The 18,768-nt window shown below is 43.8% G+C and overlaps 1 protein-coding gene across 8 annotated transcripts in view; it reads right to left on the reverse strand.

Annotated features, from left to right (window-relative positions):
• The window catches only part of SEC31B (SEC31 homolog B, COPII coat complex component), a 35,961-nt gene extending 17,474 nt beyond the window's left edge, over positions 1-18,487 (reverse strand). For 3 of the 8 annotated variants that reach the window (XM_063338080.1, XM_063338079.1, XM_063338073.1), the window contains exons 1-13: positions 18,365-18,487; positions 13,680-13,768; positions 11,992-12,115; positions 11,008-11,203; positions 10,155-10,250; positions 8,932-9,072; positions 8,283-8,425; positions 7,957-8,056; positions 5,818-5,979; positions 3,717-3,869; positions 2,732-2,962; positions 1,153-1,227; positions 484-567 (exon numbers count right to left, since the gene is read on the reverse strand). In XM_063338080.1, the coding sequence (XP_063194150.1) occupies positions 484-567; positions 1,153-1,227; positions 2,732-2,962; positions 3,717-3,869; positions 5,818-5,979; positions 7,957-8,056; positions 8,283-8,425; positions 8,932-9,072; positions 10,155-10,250; positions 11,008-11,203; positions 11,992-12,115; positions 13,680-13,758 (1,584 nt within the window). In that variant the 5' untranslated portion in view covers positions 13,759-13,768; positions 18,365-18,487. Of the gene's footprint in view, positions 1-483; positions 568-1,152; positions 1,228-2,731; positions 2,963-3,716; positions 3,870-5,817; positions 5,980-7,956; positions 8,057-8,282; positions 8,426-8,931; positions 9,073-10,154; positions 10,251-11,007; positions 11,204-11,991; positions 12,116-13,679; positions 13,769-14,091; positions 14,230-14,419; positions 14,466-16,610; positions 16,631-17,908 lie in introns of those variants that run through there. The other 5 variants (XM_063338074.1, XM_063338075.1, XM_063338077.1 and 2 more) reach the window with 5 other exon arrangements.
• Between the last annotated feature and the right edge of the window lie 281 nt (positions 18,488-18,768).

The raw sequence follows: 18,768 nt of genomic DNA on the forward strand, positions 1-18,768 counted from the left end.
TGTAGCAGTTTTAGATACCTTAGAGGAGCAAAATTTACAGTGCATGGTGAACCAGGCCTTGGAAGGCATCCGAAGATGGACATCCCAGAATTATGTGAGAATACATTCCAAAGGATAGAGGTGAAAAGGAAAGAAATGCAAAAGAAATACCACAGCAGAAGTTTCACAGAGGAAATCCAGAACCGTAGCATGAAGTTAAGCTGGGGTGAGGCTAATTCTATCATTGAAGAAGTCAGCACTGGGGAAGCAAGCCTTCTTGCAGTGTTAACAGCCAGGAGTTCGTCTTCATCATTCGCTGATTTGTTTTAAAGCCAGAAGGAACCGCTATGATTGTTTAGTCTGACCCTATGAGGGTCTGACAGGCCTGTGAACTGCCCTCTGCGATGCCTGTGTTGAGCCCAGCAACTTGTGGTTTGAATGAAACCTTCCTGTTCATTCTGCCCTCCACTGCTCTCCCAGATTGGCAAGATGAACAGGACATACCTGATCTGTCTGTGCAGCATTTGTCTCATCTGCCTCGGGAAGGGGCTGTTTATCTGGGATCCCATTACTCAAACATGAGGCAATCTGGAAAAGTAACAGACATTCAGAGTGAGGCCCCTATCAAAGTTAAACACCTGGGCAGCAAAGCCACCAAGTGACTGGCAAGTCCCAGACACAATTCCCCCAGCTCTTTCACCTGTTTGAAAAGTTCCCGTCCCTATTGCTGGCTGGCTGCCTATCAGAGGTTATTTATCCTTTTCAGAGCATTATCCATGCTGCTGCAAGAGTTTCCTCTCCTGCAGCTCCATCAGTGCTATGCCAGACTGTCTTCATCTGTCACCTTCTTCCTGGCTGAGGAATCCCCTGAGATGCAGAGAGCTGGATGCTAGAATAAGCTCTCACAACTTCCCAGAGCACCAACAACTGGAAGCAAGATAACTGGGCTCAAGACCCATTTGGTTTGATCCAGTACAGCTACAGTTATACCCTTAAAAACGCACGCATTTGCTTTTTAATGGAGGATACTTGAAGTGCCTCTCAGCTGAAATTTCATAGTTTGGTCTTTTATGTGCTGTGAGATCACCCACTCATTTCCAGTAGGCACCCCACAACTCTCCTGCAGGAGCTTTCGTCCTGTAAAGGTTTCCCTCTATTGGAAAGACCCCTTACCTTTTTTTGCAAATCCTCTTTACTGTAGCCCAGCAGCTTGAGGAGTTTAGTCCTGGACTCCTGCTCCAGATTCACCTGAGTACCAAAGGATATTGAAAAAGACAAGAAAATATGTAAAATCCTAGACAACTACACATTGTCAATGCTTGGCTGCTTCTGGCAGCAACAAAGTTTACAGCTCAGCTTATAGATAAGGAACTCAACTAAGACAAGTCCACCTAGTGACTACTGTGGGAAAATCTATGGAATTTAAGTTATGATAAAAGTCATGATAAAAGGGTGAAATTCAAGTTTGTCACATAGTTACAACTGAGGTACAAGTGCATATCAGGGCTATGACTGCGTGTGTACTTAGTGTACTTGGTCATTAGTCTCCTGGATGGCCTACGAATTGCCAAGCTAATCTCTCCATAGAGACAATGAACTGATTTGCGTCCAGATGAAACTGAGACAAGGTGGTTGCCTGAACTCCTTGCTGGCTTCACAAGAATTAGTTAACTAATTGTTACAGAAGCTCCCTGGGTAGGGATTTCAGAGAGTCACAGAGGTTCCCACAGGCTGCACGCAGCCTAATTGACAGGCGCTATTTGTACACTTTAATGCATGATTAACATTCTGCAAGGAAGATCTGTCTGTCTCAGCAAGTCCCAGGCTGTTCTTACTACAGAACTGACCCAACTGTACATGGATAAGATACTTGTAACAGTCAATAGAAACTGTTCTGGCAGGTGTGGAAATAGTCATGCAAGACGGTGTTTTGTACAAAAGCCTGGTTTGTAGTTTAAGACAATCAATAGCAACAGATCTTGTACATGCTGGAGTGGTCTCACAGGACGATGGGCCAGCTGGATTATAAGAATTCACTAGAACGACAGTTTGACCTATCTCATCCAATGCAGCTGAAGACATTGTTGCAATGACCCTTGCAATGGAGACTACTGTCACCACCTACACAACACCTGGCCATCCTATTCAAGAGATACGGTTCCCCATGCAAACGCAATACTATGAACACGATCCCAGTATTTCACTCCCCAGACAGTCTGCCTATGAGTGTCTGTAAAACACTACCAAGGCTAAGCCCAGCCCCTCCTCATTACTAAACTCCTTCATATTACCAAATTGTGAATGAAACCATCTTCCTACATAGGGCTACAGTCAGTCCTCATGCCACCACTTTACTGAGGAATCTCATTGCGCATTTGGACTTTGCTTTGAGAAATAATAACAGTAGAGCTCCACAGGTAGCTTGGCAGTGGGTTGAGATGAGAAAATCCTATTCAGCACCTTGACAGGAAGCCCAAATGAGTCCACTGAAAAATAAGGCATTTTTCAGTGCCATTGAATGGCCACAGTGCCATTCCAGTGGCCAAAAATAAGGCCATTCCTACTGAAAAATAAGGCAACCTCCAAGACCTCAACTGCAAAAACTTTTCTTTAAACGAATAACTAACTAGCCTGTTCAGTTCCATTTTCTTAAAGAACGGGAATATAAAGGGCTATAGAGGAGCATAATAAACACATTCCAACCCAGGACCATAAAAGAACCAACCTCTGTGTTTCACCACAGCCATCCTACCTTCAAGAAGTTCCAAAGATTCTCATCAAATGGCAACTTGGCTGTCTGGATCTTGCCCTGGCAGTAATCAAGGAGGTTCCCTGACTGCAAGGCCATCTGCAGTTCTCTGGATCGGAGCAGGAATTCAGTTTCAGTAGTGACTTGACTGATGAATACCTGGTGCGGGTAAGTCTGCTGCATTTGCTGTCCAGGAGCTTTGGTAAGACCAAAGGAAATAAGTTTTCCTCCAAACTGAGAAAGACAGAGGGAAACATTAAGACAGTAAGCATTCCTGTAAACAAAAGTAAAAGCAACTCACTTAGCTCTTCATTCAGCAAGCTGGACACAAGATCCAGGTGTGATCACAAGGAACCCAAACAGTTTAATGTGTGCGGATGGTAGGGACAATGAAGGAGTTCACATCACAAGTCCTTCAGCTGAAGGCTGATAGCACATACACAGATATCATGGTTATCAGACCTAGCCAATTGCAAATGCCAGAGAGGCACAGAGGAATAAGTACCGTTTGGAACTCTGTTCTTTTCGGATACGGAGAGGCAGGCTGCAGTGATAAAAACTATCAAGTGAATGGCAGGCACCAGAGACACAGAGTACAAGTCAAGCCACAGGCTAAAAGAACAATTCAGCCTTTCGATTCAGGAGCAAAGATGTGAAGAAAATTAAATACCTGGATAGAAAGGAGGGATAGAGGAGAACGGGAAAGCACGTGACAGCCTACAAGGACAGCTTTTTTAAGTCTTCCTTAGCTTTGTTAACTCTAACTTATAACCTCCCATTCTCTGCTACAGGAGTCTTTCGTGTTGGAAATATATCTGAATGTTGAGCAAAAGAGCTTCCCTCCACGGGATACCATACTGCACCTTAAACAGGCATTAAAACAACTAGCAACAGGAAGATAAAAATGTTTCTCTAGTAAAAGAAAAGGACTGTGTCAAAAGATAACACATCTCTTGCATTTTAAGCTAAGGATGCTCCATTCACTTACTGCAAATGAAACCCCCACAGGTCTGCGAATCCATTTGGGTGGCTTTTTTAATGGTGGAATCAAGGTGGTCTGAGCTACTTGCTCTGGCACTTGTAGAGGAGGAAGGATCTGTCCTGTGCCAAAGGGATCCAGGTTGTTGAAGGAGGAAGAGATCTAGAATCAGATGGAGAAAGTAATAAGATATAACACAATTGCTCTCTGTACAGAGTAAGCACAAAAAAACTATTGCTTAGTAATTAGTTACTTTCCTTGCCGATGAAGAAAAAGGCTATCGCAGCACCCCTTCCTGGAATACCACCAAGCCTCTATGCGAGGGAAATTGTAAATCCAAACAGTTCCAGAAATTATTTCTCAAGAAAGCTTCACCTTGAGAGATTCTCAAGTAATTTTTCCTTACCAAGATGTAAATTCCCTAACAAACACTGCCTGGCCTAGCACCCAGCTCATAAACACAAGAGTTACAAAATAACTTGTTTTATGCAAGACAGTGACAACATATGGTCAGAAGTTGTACAACTTACTTCTTGGTTTGCTCACCCCCTTTCTGTTGCTGGGGTCTTTCAAATGGGTTGGTTTTAAGGACTGTTTCAAGTTTTTATAGCTTAGATGAGGCTGGTGAAATAATCTCTCCAGACTTTCTTGCCTAGACAAGAGTGTGTCAAAAGTGGCCTCTGATCTGGATTTCTGACATTTCGGAAGTCAGTGAGCATACATACAGTGCTGTTCACAAGCATTCTTTATTTTTAACATTGTTGGCATAGATTTGTTGTTTGCTAGCAATAACCCTGTTCAAGTTTGACTGGACCATAGGGCATAGCTCCAAAATACAGCTGACCAGCATACCTGAAAAGAAGCAGCACAAGGCTCATCAAGCTAAAGTTGCCAAACAAAGGATCACAGGCAAGACCTATGTGTTTTGTCTTTCCTGTCTTTCTTGAGGGGAATCCAATTCCAACGACAGACCATTTCCTGGACGAACAGTTTATACCTAATAGATCAATCACCCTAAACCTCCAAAAAATAAATACACGCTCCCAGGGCATGAGTAACAACAGCCACCAGGTCTTCAGCAGAGTTTCTGTCCTTATACCATGGAATACATAGGAAAGAGACCTCTTGGTCATGAACTCCCCACCTCCATAATTGGCATTATCTCCTCCTATTTTTGTTCTTACTTGCTATTCTATTTATCTAGGAGTTATTCTACCCTACTGTTCTCCAGTTTTGAAAAGTGAAAGCGTGGTGCATGCACATGAAGAATGCACATAAAGAAAATTCTCCATGGGTTAAATAAATCCTTAATCTCCTACAGCTGTTGCTTGATAAAGTATTTTCTTTCTCTTGCAAATCCTATGAAACTGAACTCAGTCAGCTGTAAATAACTATATAAATAACACTTAAGCCAGCTCATATGTATTCTCTTAAAACCTGTATTGTAAGGCATTTGTTGGCTGGGAGAGAGGGAGGGAATTAAAAGACTAGACATCAAATTAAAACTAAAATTTTAGACAGTTTAGACATTTAATCTGTTCAGAGTTTGCCCATTTATTCATTGGCTAAGTAATGGGTTTCAGTATCAAAATATTAATGTGCTCCAAGTTACAGTCAATTGACTTGAGGAAAATTGCTAATAGTGGCTTATAGGCTATTTTTAAAAATTCTCTTCTGAACTAATGATGAATAACGTATTGCATTAATCAGTATCAATGTATTTAATTTTAACTTAATGACAAGACAAGCTTGTTGCTCTAACAGGTGTGCTGCTTTATTTTTAGTCTAGCAGTAATAATCATAAAAGACATAACATCAAAACTACACTTGATCTTGGTTCTCTTTACACATTTTAATGAATTTTACAAGAAATACTGAGGAACCTTCGGCAAGAGGCAATGTAGTCCCTTCAGGACTTTGTGGATATTAAGTCCCCACACAGGTAACTTCTGGTTCTCACACTATACAGCTATACATCCTGGGGGGTGGGACAGACTGCATCACTTAAAAAAAAAAATCATACTGTTACACATGTGTGCTTCTAACGCTCTCAGAAGTCAGGTGAGAAACTGCCAATCTGTCAAGCTGTAATGTGTCCACAGGACTTTACCTTGTCAGCCTGTGTCTTCTGCTGAGCTTCCAAGTTCCCACCCATAACAGAATAAATGTTGATCCACCCATCAAAAGTGGCAGCAGAGAAGACTGAAGGATTCCTAGGACACCACTGGACATCAAAGCACCACTGACTCCGAATGGGCAACTCGTAAACCACCTATCATGGAAAGAGAGAAGGCAGAAGCACAACATGAACGGTCCCCTGCTTTCCCTAAATTACTTGCCCACAGCAAGCGTGTCACTCTTTATTTACAATACAAGTCTCTTATTTTTGCTTCTTGAAGGATGCATTGCAACCGAGTTATAACACATTGAGCCCAAACAGCAGAAAACCACAGAGAGCTGCTATACCATAGGATTGTGATTGTAGAACAAAATGCAAAAGCAACAAGTCAGTACTGTCGCACGTGCTGTTAACCAGGGGAGACACAGCAGAACACAACACAAGAAAACCAGAAGCCAAAAGGCAAGGTGTTATGAGCAAGAACATGTAAACAGACAGAATAGTTTGGAATAACAAATTTGACAAGGAAAATAAAAGCCTAGGGGAAAAAGCAGAACAACAAAAAAGGACTGTAATAGCTGCAGATGAACTATAAAGGATATTGCAGCCAACAAGTTTCTGATCCAGCACTCAAAAATCCAAAGTTCAATTCATGGCCCAGTCACAGGCTTCCTGCCTGATGTTGGGCAACTCACTAACACAACCTTGACTTTGAACCTCAAGTTTGTAAAACGAAGAGATTTCCTTTATGCCTTGCAGGCACAAAGCACAGAGAATCAGAGCTTCCTCCTCTGTGGGAATATGATCTGGGTTTTCTGTTCCCAGGTATAAAACCTTGCCTTTGCTTATATTAAAATCTGGACTGCTAAATTAAAAACACAAACAAAAAAAAAAATCACACCCAAACAAAACCCCCCAATGCCAATGACAAAAAAAACCCCAAATATCCCCAAAAAACAAAGAAACCAACCGTTGCCCCAAACTCACCAGATCAGCCGTTCTGTATAACTGTACTGTCCTTACTATTGAAAACCTTCCCAATTTTTGTATCACGTGAAAATTTTCTGTTCATTGGTACCAAGTCAAGAGCAGCCCCCTAACAACAGTTTGTGCACAAATGCCTAAGTTGACTTTGGACTCTGCAAATCTACAGCAGCACGCATAAAGATGAGCCAGCTGCACTAAAATTGTCTTTTTAAAATTTTTCTGCTAAAACACTGTGAAAAGACTTTAGTAAAAATTAGACTTCAGGAATGTTTCAGAGTCTAATTCTCTTCTAACTGCTAGACATCTGTACAGATTGAGCATCAAATTCCATGAAACCACAACAGCAGCATTTAATACATTTTATGAAAATGGATTAATTTTTTTTCCATGCTTCCAAGGCAAAGGTGGTCAGCTAAGTGAAATTGTCCCATTAAATGAATCCAACCTGGGCTTCCCAGCTGGACTTTGTTCAGTATTGTTAGAGTACTTTCCCCATGCTATCATCAAGATCAACTGCATTAATGTTGTTGAAAGTTCAAAATTCAGTTTTATCCAGAAATTCAGCATTGAACAAGTAGGTGTGTAGAAAAATTTTTTTACACAGTCCTATTTCAATTCAGGTGATACCAAAATATATCAAAGATGGTAATTTTGAGATACATGACTAGATAAGCGCATACACGTGAAAGCACTGTCCTATGAATAAAGTTTACACACTTATTTAATTCATTGTTCCCCTCTCAATGACCCTAACAAACACTCCTCATTCTTCCGCAAGTTTCCCCCAAAAAAACTTACTACCCTAGGAGAAGGAAGAAGAAGAAACAAATGGGCACAGAGAACACTACATATGTGAACATTGCAAGAGTAATCATAATTAGATGAAACTAAGCTTTAGTAAAAGCTTTCTTCCCTCTACAATTTCTGGACACAGATACATCAGAGAAAATCTCTGCCTGTCTGTTGTTTTCAGCCTGGTTATGGACAACACTCTCATTCACTCCAGACAGGAAGAGAGCAGGAGACATACTGGAGGAAATTACACTGGCACTCCACAAGGATACAGAGAAGGGACACGTACATAGCATAGCACACAACTCTGAATAAAGCAGACCATGTGTACTTATAGCTGTGGTTATGTACCTCCCCCATACTTGGGTTCCAACACAAGATCCGGTTGTCTTTGGCGCTACTCAACAGCAGTTCAGGGTCAGCCTGGCACCAAGAGACAGAAAGAACTCCCCTAAAATAGATAAGGGAAAAAAAAATAAAAAAAAATAAAAAAATCACATTTCACACCCTGTCACCAAGAAAGCAGCAGAAATGCTAGTTCTCATCTCTACCCTCAACCAGATTCATCTGTGAAAGGTCTAGCAAAAAGTTATAGCTCTCCTAAGTCCAGTCTCCCAGATGTCTGCCTTTTAAAGATGGAGATCCTTGAAAAGGCAACACAGCAAGCAGGTCCTCACCTTGTGTGCCTTTCCAGCTGGCTCAAAGGAGAGGTAGCAAAACGCAAGTCCCATATTTGGATCACTGGCAAGCGGTCATCCTCAGAGGAAAGGACTAGCTGGGTTGCAACTTCTGGATGCCAGGCCATTCCTGAGCAATGCATCTAGGGACAAAAATAGCATAGCGAAAAATTCAGCAAAGCAAGCTGGCAATAGCACAAATGGCCCAGAGCCACATCATTCTGCACTTAACTTGCCTAGAATTTTTGACTTAAAGCAAGCCTAGCAATGTCTTGCTGTGGAAAGCAAGTATTTCTACCTTCCCCTACCCAGCAAAAAACCCACTAACCACACAGAAGTTGTAGGGCTAGTTCAAAGTTGATCCAGGAAGACAGCTGGGGTAAAAATGCAGGAGGATTCTCATAAACGAGCTGTGAACGTACAAACTGAAAGCAAAGGTGCCTTATTTTTATGAACAGCTAGGGGTCTTGTTTCTCCATTTCATTAGTGGGAAAATGAGAGAGGTGTTTTGATGCTACAACTCCGAGAGAACCAGCCCCAACAGCTCCCACAATAAAAAAAACTGGATTCCAAGAGCCCGTGCCACTGCTTTGCAGTCACATGTGGCACGTTGTAAGCTAGTCAGAATCAGAGTCTTTCCTCCACTCACTCTGTTGCTGTGGTCACTGACTTTGATGATAGGCTCATTCTTCCTGAGGTCCCAAACCACAGCCTTGCCGCTGGGGTGAGCGGAGGACAGGATATGCTGCACCTGACGATTCCAGGACACCACACTGATGTCTTCATGAGGCTGCCAAGATAGGAAAGGCCACACATCCATTATTCCCACGTTGAGGGAACACTAATCACAGGATTCTGACACGAGCTTAACTAAGGGATTCGAGGATATATAGATTCCTCTCTTCAATCACTGATCAACTACCTGGAAGTAACAGCACTGACCAGAAAGACTAGGGAGAATGGAAAGTCCCTTACTCAGGATGTACAGTGGACAGTCAAATTCTATGGAGGAATGCCACCTGGAAAAGCACCTTTGCATTCTGGGAGCAGGTACTGGATTCTGCATTGGCCAAATGTGTCATAAATCAGCCCAGAGAGAACTGCAGCTGAGAGAACAGAGATGCTTCTACCCTGGCTCCTGGGATGAACTTAAATGGAAAGATGACCTTGCACAACATTTCAGGAGTGCAACGAGATGGAAAATGGTGAAGCATTCAGGGATAATTGCTGTTACCGTATCTACCACAATGCAGGAGATATGCAAAGAGACAAATGGGAGGCTTATTGGAGGACAAACTTGGCCCGCTTTTAGGCAAGTTTACTATAATTTTTTTCACTTTCAGGAGCTGATTGCCCTGAATAACATAATCAGCACAGAAGATCAGAAGCTTCTTCCTCTTCAAACTCAGGAAACATTATCTGGGAGTAATAGCCAAGATGCATTAAATGGCTCACTGGCTCTGCTAGGGAAATTACTTTCATGAGATATGAAAAGCTTCAGCTGAAGCCTGAAGTAAATTCATTCCTCAGAGAGGGTCCAATAAGCCTTCTTAATCCATGACACATGCCCCAGCTGGATCACAAGATAAACTGGTCAGTTACTTGATTCAAATCCACAAAGAGCTTACCCATCCATGCAAAGTGCATCCTTCCAGAGCTTGCCAGCCTACCTCTCCTCCCCTTATAACACTCTTTCCACCTCCCCAGAAGCAGCTAATCAGTAAGTTCTGATTCATCTTTCTCCTGACAGACACCAAGGTCATTCCCCCTTCACAGACTGACTAGACCAGGACAACTCCACGCACTCACATGGTTTTGCCTTGCCTACCAAGATATAAAACTGCAGTATTGCCCAGAGGAAAACTTGTTTACCTGTGATTTAGCCCCTGGAGTCATAGGCACACTGAAGTTATTCAAGTCCCAGATGAAAATTTCAGAATCATTGGCTCCAGAAGCCAAGAGGTTACTCTGTAGAAAGAAAAAAGGCTCAGCTGAGTTTCACAGATTTCTTCAAAATAAATGTAAGTAAAAAACCCACAAGCTTCTCAAGTCAGATGAGAGCTGCCACTGGTAAGCAGAAAGATACTAACTGCATTATAAACCAAGCACATTTCTGGCCTCCATGCCTTCAGCTGTGCCATGCTACAGACCTGTTTAAAATTTGTCTAGCAAGCTACGTGTGCAGGTGTCTGGTGTTACTCATCATGAAACTCTGCCACAGGCCTTGAAGCCGTTGTGTCTGGCCGGCTAAGCCTTTGCCCTGCATCCCGGCACCAAGGACATTTCTTCTGAGAAGATGCAGGCTTCCCACAAGGGTCTGCCGACAACTTTCAATTTGCCTTTGTGCTACCATGAGAACTTGCATTCTGTTCCCTACTCCTTTATGTTGCAATCCCTTCAAATGTGATCAGAGTCCCACTGAACAAATAAAAAAAAGTTCTGATTTCAAATGGGTAATGGTCTAACATGTAACACTACTACAAGACATGTTTTTACAGAGAGGTAAGAGACTTGATCAAGGTTGCAAGGGAATTCAGTGGCAAAGCTGTGAACAGAACCCAAATCTGAGTCCCAAACCAGTCTTGTGTCACAACTACCACGCCTCTTGCAGGTTAAAACCTGACCCTTCAGTTTATACATCTCTATACAGAAAGGAAAAACATATTTTTTTTGTAATATGGAAGTTAACTTTCATTTGGTTATTAAGTGTCTTAATGTCGCATACCTGGAAAGGGTTGAAGTCAAGAGCTCGAACAGGACCAGAATGCTTCTCTGTCTGCCCAATTACAGGTTCACTCTTTGAAGCCAAGATGCGGTGCACGCTGTACATTGTCAGTACACCATTATCCCCTCCACCAATGATCACTCCAGAGGACTCCGGGGACCCGTTTCCAAAGTTACCCCAGATCAGCTTATGAAACCTAAAAAAGAAGACAATAAAGCTGGCGTAGGCCACAATATTTGGTGGAGGTCAAGACACCCTCTGTATAACCAAAAACCACATTCATGTTCTGACCTATCAAACATAACCACCAGTCTGCACCTTAAATAACCATTTCCCTTCGAAGATGACTGTGGCTTTTATATGGAAAAAAGGTAAATTAGTTTCCTTCCAAAGACTTTTACAGGGAACTTACAAAGGAAGAGCTAGTCTGTCTCTCTGTTTCTCCCCCACTTAAAACCTTTAGGACATCATATGGGATTTGGTGGGTGAACTCCTCTAACCTACACTATATAGAAAATTAGATTATAGGACTATATGCATTCTTTTCTAGAGCTATTATTTGAAAAATATGTTTACCCACTGTAAAAGTTGGTAGTTATAAATCAAGGCTATGTTTTACACTGGGTCCGAATGTCATCCACACTCATGAGCCTAAGAAATCACCTCGTCTTAAAAAGCTGTAAGACAAGTTTCACTCTGCCTCTAGTCTCTTTATTCAAAATCATTAGCCCCAGCAAATTTACATGATACAGAATGACTGTGCTGACTGACTACCATGTAAGTTCTTCAGACTTCTCCAATGGTCCAACTTTAATACCCAACAACATTTGTGTCAACAAAAATGTTCAATTCTTGAAGACAGATGTCAACTGATCCAAAAGATCATTTTATATCCCAAAAACCTGATCTTCTCCTCTCCTTTCTTGTACCAGAAAAGCCCTTTTTAGTTCCAGTGATTGATATGTCAGTATGAGTCTCTAGTACCTGTTTGAGGCAGGAAGTGTTCCTTTCTGCTTCATGTCCAGGGAGGGATCCCTGAAGTCAACCTCGAATATTTCCAAGGTGGCATTTGTACTGAAGGATGCATCCAGTTGTTGGGCAGATGTTCCTAGCAGAAGTACAAGGGCAAAACAAGTAGGTACTTTTTTGCAAAAGCACAAGATACAAAACCAATAAGGCACTGGAAACCTATTCTTCATAGTCAACACAACCTTGGTTGTGACTGTTCAAGGAGAGGACATGTTTGAATACCTCATAAAAAGGAACCAACAATTATGACAAAAACTTTGAAAGAAGTTAGAACTTCTTCAAGAAATTCTGGGCACTAGGGTCACTGTTGCACAAATACTTTTCTTTCTTAGAATAAATATAATTCATATACTCTCTTCCAAGCAGCCACAGCTTGTGATATTAAGTCTTTATCTAAATTACAAATGCAGTAGCATCATGAAACCCTGCTACAAGTATGATCCCAAATACTTCTGTATACTGCTCCTCAACCATGACCATATGTCTTCATCAAAACCCCTAAACCTGGTCTACAGCAGAAGTTCTTCAACCTTAGCTAACTAAACACTCCCCAACGACCCATGGACAGCTAGCAGTCACACAGTGGTGGCCTCCTTCCTTCTCCCTAGCTTAGAGAATAAAAGCTAAAAATAGATTTAACATTGCCTAACGGCACACTGCCAGGCAAATAGTGAACCAGTTACCACAGAGGTGCTTTGTAACTGCTTATGGCATGGAAAGTGCCCAAGAGACTATTAAAAAGCAGTAAAAAATATGAAACTATGTGGTTTCTGATCTAAAACAGACTGAAGCCAAGACCTTTGGTCCAACCAAAAATCTGTCCTCATTAGAGAAACACAAAATAGACTATCTACCCCAAAAATGGTAATGTTGCTTTTAAGACAACAGCTGAACTTTTGTCACTTTCTTTTGGCAGTCAGTCCTGGGGGGAAAAAAAAAGAAAAAAGGCAAAACAATATGGCAGCGCTGCACTATCCAGGCAGGAGACAGAGCTGACGAGTTCTCCTGTGGGCAGACAACCCAAGCTGTTGGTTCTACACAGACACTAAACTCACCCACTGCCAACTCGGTGAACAGTCTGACTTTGTGCTTCAGGAAATGAAACTATTATAACAATAGGGAATAATGAATAATATCAACGCAATGCCAATTTAAGATTTTGCAGAAATATTGAAAATTGAATGATAACCAAAACATGCAACTTCAGGGAGATTTCTATTATTTGATTGTCAAACCACATAATGTCTGAAAACCAACAAAGTTGAAGTGAGCTTAAATTAACATGATTAGAACAAACTTTTTTTCCCAGACATACCAAATAAGTAACCTCATTTTAATTTTTATAGCAAGCAGGTGTTGGATTTCATACAGACTTAATTAGAAGTTAGAATAAAAAAGCCATGTATTCATCCTTTGAAAAAAAAAAAATCACTGGTCTTTAAGGTGTCAAAGCTGGCTATACAAATAATCCTCTACAGGTCACTTGAAAAAACAATTAAGGCTGTAATGTTTTCAGTATATTGCTTGTAAGTTTTCCAGAGATTATTAAGGTGGGAATTGTTGACAGTTAAAGTCAATACAACTCTACATAAAATCTCTCTGTGACTCATACTTTAATTTTCACAAACTGTGAAGAACTTTACCTGTTGCTAGATAAATGGGGTGGTTGTTTGCTGGACTCCATGCCTGGACAGCTGTTCGCTCAATTTCCTTTAGCTTCATTTTCTAGGCTCTAGAAGAAATTTCACACAGTGATTAGAATAGCAGGACAAAGTCAAAATGAAAATAATCACACCAGTAACGAAATATCCCCCTTACAAACGTACCACAAGGACAAATTGCTCTAAACAGGCAGAAGTTACTTGTTACTTCCTAAGCTAGTGAATACAGTTTTCACATGAATGAATTAGTGTATTTTAGAATTAATGAAAAAAACCCTAAAAAATCACAGCTGTCTGATCCCAGATTTCCGTTCATATATAGCTCTCTTTTTCATACACCTCCATTACATGAGAGTTTCAGTAAAAAGAAGGGGATCCAGATTAAACAACATACTCAAGTCTTCAGTCCAGGCTGGTTTAAATCAGCTACAGAAATTAATTTTAAAAAATGTATTTGCAAAGCAGTAGTTGCTCCCCCTGAACAAGCTGATGTCAGTATACACATAGGCAAAAAGGGAGCAGAAGGAATCTCAGGGCAGGCTAAATTCCAAGCAGAAAAGTGACGTGGCAACAGAACACAAAGTGCAACGCTATCACACGCCAATTCAGTTAATGTACTTTGTTCTCGTTACTCTGAGAAGCAAAAGGAAAAGATTCATTTGACCTTTTCCTCGAGTTTGCAAATGGTAGAAGGCAAGAAGAAGTGATCCAGAAATAATTACCAGGTTTCAATCTCAGCTCTGACAACAATTCTTTTTATTTACTCTGGATAGACCAACTGACACCTGCAAAAAGGGAACACAGCTTCCCTATGTCACTGGAGAGAGATTAGTTGGGCAATAATGTAGCGGGATAACTGAAAGTCAAACAACAGCAGGCAGCCAGAAGGTTGCAAAACTGAACATAAATACAAATTATGGTTCCATGTAGGATCCTGTTCTTGCTGAGGAGAAAGTACCCAGTACTTCTCCATCCCAGACTATGCCCAGGCCTTCTAGACAATGTCAGTAACATAAATGATGTGCAGACATAACACACAGGCTAGCGGGGTCACTCTCATGAGCAGTTCCTGAACATTTCGAGCCTGGCTGCAGTGCAGTCTTTTAATTCTTGCTAAACTGAGCTGCTAACTATGCACTCAGATGATATCATGCTGAATAAAGTAAAACTGTCAGCAGGCAGCACAGCAAAACACTCTGCACCTTGCCGGCTCACTGTGATCAACCTCTCCCGGTTACTTGACACGGTCTGTGTTAGCCAGGCTGATGCCTAAACCAGAGTCGGCATCACGTGGCCCTTTCTTCAGATGCAGGGCTACAAGGGCCAGTGCTTCGGAGCTTGGCCTTACTCAGGCCAGAGTACGGATGTTTACTTGTAATCAAGTTCATAAAGGTAGTTTGCTGTGGCCAGCCCACTGTCTGGTCAAACCATCAAAAAAAAAACCAAACAAAATGCACCCCGGTTTTGTAAAAGCTTTACATCATCTTGTGGCTCATGTGAAGCTATGGCCTCCTCAGGCCCACACGAAGGGGAATCTGCTCAGCATTGCTTCTTGGGCTTGGACCTCCTGGCTAATAATTCCACACTCCTTTTAGGGTTTCTTCTCCACCACCAGTCAGAAGATAAGGACTTCCTCTCTCCCCCCCGTGCACTATCAGGATATGCTGTTTGTTTAGAATTTATTTAATGCTTTTTAGCGTTAGTCTGCAGTAGTATCTCCCAAAGCTCGAAGTGCCTATTGCTATTCTCACATTAAACTTATCCTAACTTAGCTGAGGCCCAGAACTCTTGTACAGTAAGACAAGTGCAACTATTTCCTCATGCAGACCAGGAATACAGGCGGAAAGTTCATCTCCTCCTCATCACCATAACAGACCTCTAAAGCTTACTTTCTTGTCTTCCAGCACACACTTTGTGGAGTACTCATTAGGGCTCCATCACATTTTCTCTGCCAAGAAGTTGCAGAGCCTACTCGTCTGTCTCACATACTAGCGCAGGAACACTGTGCGAGTGTCTTCTCTTCAATGAAAATATCTCCAGGAGGAGTCAGATGAACCTGCTAGTAACAGCCTACTGCACAAAGCACCACTTGACTCCACTGATGTGGGGGAGCAGGACAGCTGGTATGTTCCTTACCACTCCCTTTCTTGCCTCTTCCTCCTCCAGTTACAATCGCCGGAGCTAGCTGTACACACAGGCCTCACTGCTTCTTGGCTTTTGAGAGGGCAACTCCCCTGCAAATGTTATTAGACAATGGCCAAGAGACCTCTTCCCTCTAATACACAAACTGGCAAGGAAGCAGTGAAGAGCACAACCATCACAAATGTAGCCAGGTGAACAGTACAAGCTCCCACTCCTTACCCTCTGTGCTGGACTGACTGCAGGGCTGGGACAACTTGCATTTAACACACTAACAAAGGCAAAACACAAAAAAATGTGCAGAACAGTATTGATCAATCATCCTGCTTTTCTTGTCAATGGAGCATTTTGCATAAGAAAGTCAACATTAGTGTTCTCTTTTCACAAACTTAAGTCAGGACAGAACGTGAACTTCAAGTGTCTTGCCCGTGAAAACTCACCCAGACATGGGAAAGGAAACAAGGCACCATTTAGAGTGGCTCGATACTGACAGAACAACTGAAGAAGTGCTGGATCATAGGTATTGAACAGGTACACTGTGTCCCTGGTCCTCAAGGCCAAGCAGCAGTAGTGCCACCAGACTTAAGAAGGCCCACAAGAGATGCAATAAGAAGCCAAGATACCACTATCGCACCATCTCTTAAGCACCCCCCATCAGCTCAGCTCCATTGCATCTGAGGTTCTGCAGGGATGCAGCTGCACCTCCTCCAGTGGGCTCTGAGTTTGGAAGGAAAAAAACCCAAAACCTGCTTTGAGTCTTACTTTCAGACTTACTTTCAGAAAAGCGATCCTTCTATACAATGTGCACGTCTGTATCCAGGATGGGACTCAATATCCTTAAAGCAAGAAAAAAATCCCCAACCCTTCTTTAGCAACCTCTTCTGGCTGTCTGAGGAAAAAATCACATGCATCGGACTCTTCCGTAGGAGAATTTTTTAGGGAGACATTGCCACCTGCTGTCATCCCCCAAAATAGCATCTAAGACTTATGAAAAAGCCCATGCTTTTCTCAGGACCTCTAATTAATTAATCATGACAATTCCTCCTCCTCCTCTAGACATCCGATTACAGATCTAATGTATTAACGAACCTTAGCCCCAGCTGGAGACACAGGACAGAAGCAGTGTTTCCCCACAGCCTCCCCCAGCCGTGGTTTCCTGCACAGTGTCCTTAAAAGGTAACACTGTCTGTAAATCAAAACCCAGCCGGTCAGAGCACTCCCCACCGCTGGGAACTGGAGAGCACACAGCTGAACAGGGAAAAGTAAAAGCACATGCTCTCAAATCCTGATGGACCTTGCAAACAATGCTGGCAGAGGAAAAAATTCCTCACCTATACTAACCTGAAATACTTGTGGCTTTAGAGTACATTGTAAAAGGCTGTGGTTGCTGTTGATAATGATAATGAACGCTCGTATCACTCTAGTCAGGCCTTCTCTCTCTTGCACCACCCAAATACTGCCAATCAGAAATACCCTCCTACTGACTTTCCCAATCCTCCTCCTGCCACTGGGCATCCAATCGTTCCTCTTTGAACAGTTCCTGCTGATATTGGACTTCCAGCACAGCACACAAAGTTGCTGATAGCCTGATCCCCCTCAGCTAGAGGTGAAACTTGGGCAGAACAGAAAAGACTATCCAAGGTCACCCAAGTGACAAGCAGCCACCCTAAGAATTGAAAAAGGCGTCTCAGCCATGACACAATGGTTAAGGCAGAAACTGTCCTACAGTCTCCACATCCCAGCATCAATTTGGAATCTTTGTACTGCCCCTTCCCTTTCCATTGCTCTGACGCTCTCCTTTTGCAGCTCCCCAACACCCTATAGCCAGGCTGTTCTCACAAGTGCTTATTATAAACCCCGATTACGGAAGGCAGAAGGCACTGAGACACTAATCTCAGCTAATCATTGCTGCTCGCAAGGTGGGGCTGATGCAGGGTAGGGCTCAGCACATTCCTCCATGGAAGCTCCCCTGGTATATAAAGAAACTACTTCTGCTCTGAGCGCTTTCAGAAGCCGTTGCAAAGTGCCACAGCGCTGTGTGGAGGGGAGTGCTCACACATGTATCTAGTCACCTTGCTCTCCACAGTAGCGTTTAGCTGCCCGACAGCAAAAAGGAGGGAAGCTCTAGGAAGAAAGCACTGACCTCGGCCACCGGCTGTCACAAAACAGGCTCTCGGCTACGCCGGAGGCCCAGCTCAAACGGCCCGGCTTCCCCCGGCGCCCGCTGCCCATAAGCTGTCCCCCGCCAGCAAAGGGGAAGGGAGCTCCGGGGCAGAGGGGTGGGGACGGAGCCACGGGACCTGGGGACGGAGCTGGCACAGCAGCACCGGGGTGGGCAGGGCAGCAAAGCCGGCCTGGCTTGGGGGGGGGGTGAAGAGCGGGGCGAGGGGCCCGTCCCCGGCGGGGCTGGGACGGCCCGGCCCGAGGGCGGCTCCCAGGCCCGTGCCCCCGGTGACGGGGCGGAGGGGCGCGATGGCCGGGGCCGGAGCAGCCGAGCGGAGGAGGAGGGGGCGGGCAGCGGCCCTTACCGGCTCCCTGGCCGTCCCCGCCGCGCCGCCGACCCAAGCCCGAGCGCCTCCCGTAGCGGAGCCCTGCCGACGGTGGCCGCCGGGAGCCGAAAAGCCGCCGCCCGCGGAGCGCCGGCGTCACCCCGCCCCCGCCGCGCCTGCGCAGCTGCCAGCCCCGCGCCTCGCCGCCGCCTTACCGGGAGCGGACACCGCCGGCCAGGGTGCGGGAGCCCGTCACCGGTGGGGAAATTGGCCGCTGCTGCTTTGGGGGGTGTCCCGAAAGCGCGGAGGGGCTGGTTTCAGCCCCTCCTTAGCGGGTTGGGGGTGTCTTTTCCTCAGCCGCGGCACCGCGAGCCTGGCAGCAGCCGGGGCTAAGCACAAGGCTCCCCAGCCAAGAGGCTCTTCGGCACCGATCCGCCTTTAAG

This window comes from Chroicocephalus ridibundus, chromosome 6 (genome assembly GCF_963924245.1).
Source record: "Chroicocephalus ridibundus chromosome 6, bChrRid1.1, whole genome shotgun sequence".
Taxonomy (NCBI): Eukaryota; Metazoa; Chordata; class Aves; order Charadriiformes; family Laridae; genus Chroicocephalus; species Chroicocephalus ridibundus.